General features: G+C 44.0%; 1 protein-coding gene across 1 annotated transcript; it reads left to right on the top strand.

The window, feature by feature from the left end:
* Positions 1 to 10,974: 10,974 nt before the first annotated feature.
* Positions 10,975 to 11,733, top strand: LOC136999344 (uncharacterized). Its single transcript, XM_067353051.1, has one exon. It carries the CDS (start codon positions 10,975 to 10,977, stop codon positions 11,731 to 11,733), a length of 759 nt encoding a protein of 252 aa, XP_067209152.1.
* The last annotated feature ends 282 nt before the right edge of the window (positions 11,734 to 12,015 follow it).

Genomic DNA, 12,015 nt, shown 5'->3' with positions numbered 1-12,015 from the left:
ACACGCGTCGTGTTTTTTCGTATCGTGAATTCGGGCGAGATTATCTTGAGTACGCGAAAATGGTTGAGAATTTAAGAAAAACCGCCGAGACATGCTTATTACTGTCACGCGCTTTGTGCGGACTCGATGTGAGCAGATATTTATCGCTGTTATCAGACAACGATGAAAAAAATTTTGAAGTGTTTGCGAAATTTGCGGGGGTGTGTCCTAGTGCAGTGCTAGCGGTGCTATTTCGCTTGGGGCATTTTGCCTCTTATCAGAGACTTGCAATCTACGCGGGTGAAATTATCGAAATGAGAAGTATTTTCGGTGATGGAGAAGTGGAGGATGCGGGTGGGCATATAGCTTTTCTATTATTTTATTTTCATTGATCGATTTCGAAAGCGAGTGAAAACAGTGAGTTTATATTCCAATTTTTATTATATATATATGTATATATAATTTTCAAAAATTAAAAGAGAGAGAGTAAAATCTTTTAGGAGTAGAACATTGGAACGCATCGCCTCGCAGGATTGCGGGGGTGAGAGGAGTGCAACGTATTGCACGCCCTGAAGAGTATACTCCTCCTCACGGTATAAGGCAGCGGGCTGATACTTCGCCCGAAGCCGGACCCTCACGTGAGTCTTAGCACACATTCTTTTATGAAAAATAAGCATTTCATACTGGTAAATTTTTTTAAAATAATAAAATATTAAATGTTTTTAGGGCGTGCACGTATCGAGCTCACACCTGAGCCACCTCTCGTTAACTTGGATAGCGAGAGCGAGGAAGAAGAAGTTGGAACTCACGAAGTGAGTTTATTTGACGAGGAAGAGATTTTTTCACCAGGTGAGTAATGAGAAATTTATCGCAGTAAGAAAATGGATAAAAATTTTTTATTCGCTAAAAAACAATAGTGAATTTTTTAGAGTTTAACCAAAAAGGTGAAAATACAATAATAATAGAAGATTCGGAGGAGGAGGAGGAGGATGAGGATGATGATGATGAGGTGCAAGAGGAAGATACGGGGGAGGAGCTGAGTGGAGCGGAAGAACAGAATCTAAAGGAACTTTTGAGGGAAAGAGGTAAATACAATTATACATTTTTGCATAGATAACACTTTTTCATGCTCGAATACCTTTATTCTAGCCGGATGAAATTTTTAGGAATTATTTTCCCGGAAATTTCTTACTCACCGGAATATTAGTGATCAATGATCAACACGATCAACGGTGAACAAGAAAGGGAATAATCCTGTATAGAGGTGAGAGAATTTAATATGAAATGTATTACTATTTTTAATTTTAACAACGCGTAAAATTCGAGTATGGAAGTGTAAAAACAATAATTTTAAAGATAAACTAATTCGTTTGTTTTCGATTTTTCCAGTTCAGTTTGGTGGAGGAGGGGGAGGAATGGAAGAAAACACGCAGCAGCAGCAGCAATCGGCGGAAAATCAAGCCGAAGAAACCGACGACAACGAGATAGGAGTTCGTGGGGAGGGGAGACTGGAGAGAGAAGAGGAGGAAAAAGCGCTGTTTCCGGAGAATCAGGTTGGTGCGCCGGAACAGATTGCGAATCATAACGGGGATAATTTTAATTATTTAGATTTAATAAGGAAAAACATGCGTGAGTTTAGAAATTTCGGTGTAGTAGGGAGAGAGGCTGGTTTTCGCCTTCGATCATTACCAGAGGGGGAGAAGGTTTACGCGTGGTTAGAAAACGCGTTTCGCGAGCTTCACGCGTACGCGGTACTTTCCTGTGTTCCCGATGATTACATCGGACTTAGTTTCGATACCCCGAATCTTTCACACGGGCCCGCGGGTATTTCGTTCCGACCATCTCGTGATTTGACTCACGAGAATATCTGGAACCTCGTGAGTTCGTTAGCTCAAAGCTCCGGGGGCTTGAACGTAGCGCAAGAATTCAATATCCACGTTTTCCGTGTCATTCCTCCTACGGGTCGTGCGGGTAATGCGCTTGATATCGCTGGTAAACGCTCGATTTTAATGATATCCAACTCGGATAACTTATGTTTTCCTCGCGCACTCGTAACGGCGCAAATTTACAATAAACGTGGTAATTTACGTACGGGTAGTCTACCAGAAAGATGGAACGCCGTGAGATACCGTCATTCCTCGTTACAACGTGAGTTGGCACGTGATTTAACGAGGAAAGTCGGTATTACAATTCCAGAAGAGGGTTGCGGTATTCGTGAAATCGAGCATTTTCAGCAATATCTAGCCGCGGAAAACATCGCGATAATGGTTTATAGCGCGGAAACTTTTGGTCACGGGGGTAAAGTCTTATTTGATGGAAATGCGATACTAGCCTCACTACATCGCGAACCGGTCATGTGTTTAAACCTATTACATCACGCTGAATTACGGCATTACAGCGTTATTTTAAATTTAAGAGCCGCCGCGGGTAGCCGAGGTTATTGCGTACCGTGTAACGTCGGTTACCGCAGCGATGTAGGGGGACACCGATGCTCAAATAAATGCCCTCGGTGTTACGCGGTACCTTCGTGCGAGCGATTCGACGCAAAGCGTATTCATTGCGAAAATTGTAATCGCGAATTTTTCAATCACGCGTGTCTTGAGCATCATCGTGCGCAAAAATCATACGATGGGCAATCGTCTCGTAGCGTTTGCAGCACCGTATGTTTTTGCGAAGAATGCGGTCGTTTAATCGAGCGTAATAGACAACACGAATGCGGCGTGACTTACTGTTCAACGTGTCGTTCTGCTCAGCCGTTGAATCATCTTTGTCACATGCTTCCTCTCCCTCACAAAGCTAATTTCCGTACTAACGACACGGAGCACATTTTGGGAGAGGAAGGAGAGCAACAACAAAACGCGGGTGAGTGTGTACTTAAAACAGAAAGTCGCGTCGCATTCGTGTTTTACGATTTCGAGACGCGACAGGATGACACGCTTCGAGGTACCGCGAGTGTAAATATTCACGTACCTACACTTTGCGTCGCGCAACAGATTTGCGAAACGTGTGCCGAGATTGAGGATACTTCGGTGCGCTGTCGGTGGTGCGGTATTCGTGAATACATATTTCGTCGTGATCCTGTAAAAGAGTTTGTAGATTTCGCGACACGTCCGACTAAATATTTTAAACACATAATTTGTATAGCTCATAACGCGAAAGCATTCGATGCGCAATTTATCCTACGTTATATTGTTGAGAGCGGAACCGCCTTAGAACCGCGGGTAATCTTAAACGGGACGAAAATTGTAGTACTAACAGTGGGACATACGAAATTTATCGATAGTATTAATTATATGCCAATGCGTTTATCGGAGTTACCGAAGGCTTTTGGCCTGACGAATACTTCGGACAAAGGCATTTTTCCGCATTTATTTAATACCAACAATAATCAGTCATATGTCGGTCCGTTGCCGGATATTCGATATTATTCACCCGATAGTATGAATACGAACGAGCGAGAAAAGTTTTTAGTGTGGCACGCGGAAATGATTCGTACGAATTATGTGTTTGATTTCGAATGCGAGATATTGCGTTACTGTCGCAACGACGTGAATATTCTGAGACGCGCGTGTATGTCTTTTAGAAAGATTTTCTTGAAGTGTGGTCGCGTGTGTCCGTTCGAGGAATGCACAACCATCGCTTCCACGTGTATGAGGGTTTTTAGAAAAAACTTTCTACGTAAAAGAGAAATTGGAATAATTCCACCGGGCGGGTACAGACGCGCGAATACCCAATCGCGGAAGGCGCTTCAGTGGCTGATGTGGAAGAAGCGCGAGCTCGGACATAACATCACCCACGCAGGACGCACTCGGGAATATCGTCTGCAAGACGGCACGCTAGTCGATGGTTATTACGAGTCGATGGAAAACGGTATAACACACTATCACGTGTTGCAATTCCACGGTTGTTTTTGGCACGGATGTCCGTGTTTTAAGATTAATCGCGATAGGGAACTAACGGTAAACAACGAACGCGGCGATACGATTGATTTGCGTTATGAGCGCACCATCGCAACAACGTATCGTCTTCGAAGACGGGGGTATTCGGTGATAGAGAAGTGGGAATGCGTCTTTGATCGCGAAATGATGGAAAATAGGGAAATGCGTGAATTTTTACAAAATCACCCGATGATAGAAATTGAGCCTCTCAACCCGCGCGATGCGTTCTACGGTGGACGTACGGGGAACATCGTGACGCGGTACGAGATTACGGATACGAAGAAGATACGTTACGTGGATGTGTGTTCTCTGTACCCGTACGTACTGAAGACCGGGGTTTTCCCGATCGGACATCCCACGGTGTACGTCGCGGAGGAATGCTCGACTCTAATTGGCATAAGTCCGTGTTACAATTTTGATTCCGTCGAAGGTCTCGTGCGTTGCAGGGTACTCCCTCCGAGGATCTCTTTCACCCCGTATTACCCTATCGCGTGCGTGGAAAGCTGCTATTCGCATTGTGTCGCAGTTGTTGCGAAACATTTTCACACAATGAATGTACCCACGAGCCGTCCGAGCGAGAATTCGAGGGTACGTGGGTATTGCTTGAATTGCGCAAAGCCATTGACAAAGGTTATCTCGTAACGAGGGTTTGTGAGATTTGGCAATACACCACAGCTCGCTACGATCCCGATACACAGCAGGGTGGATTATTCACAGAATATATAAACACATTTTTAAAATTGAAACAAGAATCCAGCGGATGGCCGAGCGAGTGTGAGGATGACGTGTCTAAAGAACAATATCTTCGCGACTACGAGAAAACCAAGGGTGTCGTTCTCGATAAGCAAAACATCGCGAAAAATCCTGGTTTGCGCTCGGTCGCGAAGCTATGTTTAAATTCTTTTTGGGGGAAATTTGGTCAACAATCCAACCTGCCGAATACCGAGATCGTAAAAACTCAACAGCGTTTAGCGAGTTTACTCACGAGTCCTCAGCATGAGATAATCGAAATATTACCCGTAAACGAGGAAGTGATGTATGTTTCGTGGCGACTACGAGAAGAGCTGGACGTACCCTCGCCTCTTACTAACGTGGTTATAGCGGCTTTCACGACGGCACAGGCGCGTCTTGTATTATACGAATATTTAGATAAATTGGATCGTCGCGTTTTATATTACGATACCGACTCGTGTATTTACGTGAGCAGCGGTGTCTCCGATGAATACGAAGTGCATAAAGATAATTTCTTAGGCGATATGACGGACGAACTCGAGAGCTATGGTCGCGGTAGCTATATCGAGGCGTTTGTATTGGGTGGTCCAAAATTTTACGCATACGTGGTTCGCACAGCGGAAGGGCAAACGCGAGAAGTTTGCAAAGTAAAGGGCATAACTCTAAATTTCGAAAACTCACGCTTAGTTAATTTTAATAGTATTAGGGAATTATTATTACGTAAAGAGCGAGAAGGTCAAGAGGAGGAGGAGGAAGGGACGGAGTCGGCAACGGTAGAATCGCGTTCGATAAATCTACGTTTCAGAGCAATTCGACGTACAGCCTTTCACGAAATAATAACACGCGACGAAGTGAAAGCTTGCACACCCGTGTTGCTAAAACGTAGATTTCTCGACAGTCGTTGTTCCGTCCCTTATGGATATTTATCCGAACGCTAATTGTTATTTCACGATGCTGTTCCTTCGCTCTATTTTATTATTTAAATAATTGCACGCACGTTTTCCCCATATATGTAAAGTTTATAAATTTTTTTGTAAAAAGTAAATAAAAATTGTGTTGTAAAAATAGAATAAAAATAGGCTAAGAAAATGATAAAATTATAGAAAAAAGTCATGTAAAGATTTAAGAAATAATAAAATTGTTTATATTTTGTATCGTTTTTGCTTTGTATTTATATTCTGAAAAAATAATTTTCCAATGATTTTTCTCCAAGTTTATTTTCCCCTTTCTCTCTCTCTCTCTCTCTCTCCCCACATACATTCACGTAAAACGACTATTTTTGCCCAATTCTTTCCGTGGAAAGCAGCTTTTCATCGTGGGGGAGTATCATAAGCTCATAAACTCACTCCCCCGCGCGCGCAGGCGCTAACGCGAACAATTCCGCTTGTTCAGCATTTACGTTTGTCCAGCTTCTCCGGTCCGAATCAACTCGTAAGAGACCGCCGCGAAGTACGCTGGCGCGCGCGCACCTCCGCCGCGGAGTGCCCCCTGCCGCGATGGTAAGCTTACTTCATCGTACCGTTGCAGGGCTTTTTTTATGTTAGTGAAGACACGAGCGGTGTTCATTTCACAAGATGGACGTACGCTGGAAACATCCTTGGACGGCTATTGTCAGCGGTCCCACCGGCTGTGGTAAAACGGTCTTTGTAAAATCCTTTCTCAAATATTTACCCGAAATGGCCGATGTTTCTTTTGAAAGAGTCTTATTTTATTACGCCGAATGGCAAGACGCATATCGTACACTACAATACATGTTTGCGGAAACAAAAGAGAAAGTGGGAGGACATGGAAGAGGGGAGGATAAAATAAAGAGAAATATATTCGAGTTTCGCGAAGGGCTACCGCAAACGGACGATTATTCTTGCGATCCTCTCGCACCAAAATTGGTGATAATCGACGATCTTATGAGAGAATCATCCTCGTGCGACGTAATCGTGGATCTTTTTACAAAGGGTAGTCATCATAAGAATCTCAGTGTTATACTCATTACGCAAAATCTATTTCACCAGGGACGCGGGCAGCGCGACATATCTCTTAATTCTAACTACATAGTCGTCTTCAAGAACCCGCGCGATCGCGCTCAAATTCGCCATCTCGCGCGACAAGTGTACCCCCATGACCCAAAGTTTCTAGAAGAAGCATACTTTGACGCAACCTCACGCCCTCACGGATATTTATTACTCGATCTGAAACAATCGACTCCGGACAAATATCGATTTCGGACAAACATCTTTCCCGACGATGCGTTGCATTAGGTCTACGTACCGTGCAGATCATTCTCAAGCGTATAAAAAGTATGTACTAGCGTTCGCGTGACGTCAGTTGCGAGAGACTTTCACACGATGAAAGAAGCGGTAGCAGCGTCAGACAGTGCAACGAAAACCGCTAGACGTTCGATCGGAAAGAGAAACGTTTGTCTTCTAGAGGCATTGTGTCATCTGAACAAAAATCAACGCACCTCCTTCCTGCGAACCGCGGATGAAAAATTTATTTGCTGTATTTGCGAATGCGTTTTCAACACACTCAATGGTAACGTTGCGCTCGAACGATGTAAAAAAAATCGTCTGAGCAAATACAAAACGGCGCTGTGTCGTATCGCGTCAAAGCGTGGAAATTGGAAGAATATAAGAAAGCTATTGATACAACGAAGTGGATTCTTATCCTATACCATCGTTTATTAGAGGCCTTTATTAGAGGCCTTATTTTCGCGAATTATAGACAGGGCGACGGATTAAAACACAAGAAAGAAAATAATATTGAGCGTTATGGAAAGAGCGAAAAAAATGGTTTTAATTTCTACGGAAAATCTCGAGAGAATGCAGCGTCAATTACATCATCCGCAGCCGACTACCGACGGTGTACCTCTGGTGGAATACACATCGGAGAACAACGAAAGCGCTAATAATAATAATTCCGTGCGAATTCCCGGGACCCTTTTATCCAGACTCGATGCGGAGTTGAGTCAAATTCTTAATTCACCCTATCCGAAGGACGAAGCCGAGAGATGGAAGATGTACAAAGAGGTTCTTTGGCGATATCTTCACTTTGTACGAGTAGCACGAGGACGACGAAATCAAGAGGACGACACGCGTAACGCCGAGGAAGAAGAAGAGGAAGAAAAAGCCGAAAATGCGTTGGAAACACGTGAAGGAGTACCGGTGCACGATCTCACGGGCTCATTCGTTCCGGATTCTAGTCGTACGAGAAGCTTCCCGAAAGAACACGACACAAGTCTTGAGGTGATGAAAAGCGTCGGAAGAATAGTGGAAAATGTACCGAAATCTTACCGTGCCGAAGCTCGCTTACTAACGAAACACCTACTCGATAAAACATCATCGAGTAGAATTAGCTGGGATGAGCAAGGAGTCGTGACTATAGACGGTAACGTCGTAAAAGATTCAAATATCTCAGACCTGATACACGAGGCGATGCGCGATAGAAAAACCGTGAAAGCCGTGGGAAGAGTTCAGTTTGCGCGGTTACTTTACGACTTGAACATTCCCTCCACACTAGTGAGAAATAAAAAATTATTAGCAGTCGGTTCTTCGCAAAATATCGCGAAACTTAGCGGTCCTACGGCGAGTTCCACTCCTAAGAGAAACACGGATTCTCTGGTAGCGAGACGCCTGCTCGATTGGAATAAATTGGAATGACGGGTCTTGAAAAATTGTACTATGATCCCGCGCATTATGCTGGTTATTCGGCTGTCGATAATCTGTTTCGCGCGGCGAATTTATCCCGTAACAATGTCATGCGATGGCTCGAAGCACAAGATGCGTACACACTGCATCGTCCATTGCGATGGAAATTTCCACGAATGCATTACAACGTAACGAATATCGACGATCTGTAGGAGGCTGATTTGATCGAACTCCGAAATCTCAAAAGTTACAACGACGGATATGCGTATTTACTCGTGATTATCGATGTACTTAGTAAATACGTCTGGGTAGAACCATTGCACGACAAGACGAGTAATTCCGTAATGGGAGCTTTCCAGTGCGTGCTCTCGAGAAGTAACGGACGCGTACCCGTATACCTACAAACGGACAAGGGTAAAGAATTTGTCGGGCTACAAAAGCTTTTCGAAGAAAATGACATTCGTTTTCGCGTAGCCCGCAATCCGGATGTCAAAGCCGCCATCGTCGAGCGCTTCAACAGAACGTTGAAAGAACGAATGTGGCGTTATTTTACGCATAAAAATACGCGACGCTACATCGATGTTTTGCAGAATATCGTAAACGCCTATAATCACACCCGTTATTCGAGCACGAGAATGCAACCGTATGTCGTTACAAGAGAAAATGCACGTATCGTGCGTGAAAATATAACGCGTCAATGGAGGAGCAACGACGACGAAGCGAACGAGAAACGTCGAAAGGCTAAATACCACGTCGGTGATCTCGTTCGTATCAGTAGAGCAAAAGTCGTCTTCGAGAAAGGATACGAGGCACGGTGGAGCGAGGAGATATTTCGAATTCACCGTATACTCGATTGGCAAAAACCACGTGTGTACGAGCTGAGCGATTTAGCGGGAGAAGTCATAGACGGCATTTTTTACAAACAAGAATTGGCTCGGGTTGAGAAAAACTTGCAGGAGGAGGAGTTTATCGTCGATCGTGTGATAAGAAGTCGGGGTTGCGGTAATAATAAACAGGTGCTGGCTAGCTGGCGTGGTTATCCCAGCAAGTTTGATTCTTGGATCCCTGCTTCGAGTTTAACCCCGCTTGTTCGAAATGAGGACGGATCAATTTCTCTTGATTCTTCCCAGCAATAGTAGTATGCGTTATTTTCCGGACAATGCAACCACTTCCTTCATTACAGAATTACCCCATCCTATACACTTACACGGCGAATGGGAAGTCGCGCTTAACGAGATCCAATTTCCCACTACTTTTTTACACATAAATCACGGTGAAAATGTCATTAGATTCGTCGATATTGAAAATGGTCGCGAGACGAGGAAAGGCGGGACGACGTTAACGTCGACGCAAGGAGTAATACCGAATGGTATTTACAAAAATATCGAGGAACTTATCTCCGCTATTAATTCGGCGTGCAAAAATGCGAATTCGCATATTAATTTGACACTAGAAGACGCTAGTGGTGGTAAAATCTTGTTCGAGATTACATGCAATGAAAATAAATGCAATCTGGTTCATCATATGAACGTTTCCGATAATCTTCTACGAATACTCGGTTGCGGTGGGGCCCTAACAACTAGTGAAATCGAATTCTGTACAACACTTACTGCAACTAATCCTAATTCCAAAGATATTTTTACAGCACCTTTTATCAAACTCGGGTTTAAAAGAGAACAAAAAGGCCGCGCTGGAAATTTCTATACTCTCGAACCGCACGGATTGCTGCGCGGTATTCCCGATAAACTCTTTGTTTATTGTGATATTTGTGAACCTTATATAACCGGCAATGTGCAAACTCCACTTCTTCGAATAGTACCGGTCGAGCTACAGCATTACGGTCATTATTACGCGTACGGAGCGAATCAAGTGAAACATTTCTCCATCCCGCATTATATACCATTACGACAAACGTATTTTCGTAGGATTGAAATAGATATAAAAGATCAATTCGGAAAAAGAATACCATTCCAATCGGGAACGCTGACGGTGACGTTGCACTTTAGACGTTTCCAGTAAGAAGAAATCAGTCGGAAAAGCCGCACGCTATGACTAGACCGGAGGACTACGAATATTACGATATACAAAACGGAGGTCGGAGTGAAGGAATCACACGAGTTTTCGTCGGAGCACCCTATCAACGAGGACACGGAATCGGTAGTTTTCTCGGAGGATTATTCAGGAGGGCGCTTCCTTATCTGAGTAAAGGTGTACGAGCGGTTGGTAAAGAAGCTTTACGCGCCGGCATTAGCGTGATGGAGGATGTTGAAAATAATACACCGTTCAAGGAGGCGGTCAAATCTCGTTTCAAAGAATCGAGTGGAAATCTCAAAAGAAAAGCCCAAGAAAAAATAACTAGCTTGATGAAGGGTACAGGTTATAAAGTATCAGCGAAAACAGTCGCGCTTCAGTTTCCTTTCTTCAGTCACGAAAGACGCATCGCGGTTCCTAAGCGTCGTCGTCCTCATCGTCAGACGAGCAAAAAGAAATCGTCGAAAAATAGCAGCGTGCGAAGGAAAATCACGAAGAAAAAAAAGACAACGAAAAAAAAAAAAAATTCGCACAGCGGCTAGAAAAATCAACAGCAAAAAGCCATCCGACACCACGAGGCGTCGTCGAGTCAAGAAACGTAGTGTAGCCGACATATTCTCTTAATCAGTGCGTGAATTAGGAATTTACGGAGCATGTCCTTTCTTCATACACATTCAAACGAGTGTTTAAAAAGTGAACTCGATCTCTTTTCTTTACCACTCACACAAACCAGCATCGAGAGTTCGCAATGGATTTATTACAAACCCGTAACGTCGCTCGCGGACGACGCGCCTATAGAATTCTTCATACCCGGTCATGGAGAAGATTATCTAGATCTCACGCACACCATGCTGAGCCTTCGCGTACGCGTAGAATCTTCCCCCCTAGCAGGAGGCGGTACCGCCATTGGCACCCCCGAATTCAAAGTAGGCCCTGTAAATCATTTACTGCATTCCATGTTCAACCAAATCGACGTATATTTCAATCAAAAACTCGTGTCGCCCCCAAACAACGCTTACGCGTATCGGGCTTACATCGAGGCGTTATTAAATTATTCTCCACCCGCAAAAAACTCCCATCTGACCTGCTGTCTGTGGGATATGGATACCCCAGGTTTAATGGACGCCCTCCTAGAGTCGCAAACCCCAAATCAGGCTCTCTTGAGACGCTCGCGTTACATTCGAGACGAACAGGCGCTAGATCTCATAGGTCATCTTCACTGCGACGTTTTCAATCAGGATAAATTCTTAATCAACGGGGTGGAAGTTAGAATGAGGCTCGTTCGCTCGAAAGATTCGTTTTGCCTTATGGAATCAAATTCACTGTCAAAAATACGCCTTCTAGACGCTAGTCTGCTCGTTAGAAGAGCAAAGATAAGCCCTGGTGTGTTACTCTCGCATGGAGAATGTTGAGTAAAACCACCGCCAAATATCCTCTCACAAAAGTCGAGGTTAAAACATTTACGATTCACGCTGGACTCGTAGGGGAATCGATAGATAATGTAATACTCGGACAACTGCCAAAACGTGTAATAGTCAGTTTTGTCGATAACAGAGCGTTTAATGGTGATAGAAAACTGAATCCGTTTAATTTCAAAAACTACGGTATAAATTTCTTTTCTCCTGTATGCCGATGGTATGCAAATTCCCAGTAGACCGTTACAACCGAACTTCTCGAAAGACGAAGGCCTTTAC

This window comes from Linepithema humile, chromosome 4 (assembly GCF_040581485.1).
Source record: "Linepithema humile isolate Giens D197 chromosome 4, Lhum_UNIL_v1.0, whole genome shotgun sequence".
NCBI lineage: Eukaryota > Metazoa > Arthropoda > Insecta > Hymenoptera > Formicidae > Linepithema > Linepithema humile.
This window is presented reverse-complemented; position numbering and strand designations above follow the sequence as displayed.

Bases quoted from the DNA above. Each gene is read 5' to 3' on its own strand.
- LOC136999344 (XM_067353051.1), top strand. From the start codon at position 10,975: ATGTCCTTTCTTCATACACATTCAAACGAGTGTTTAAAAAGTGAACTC.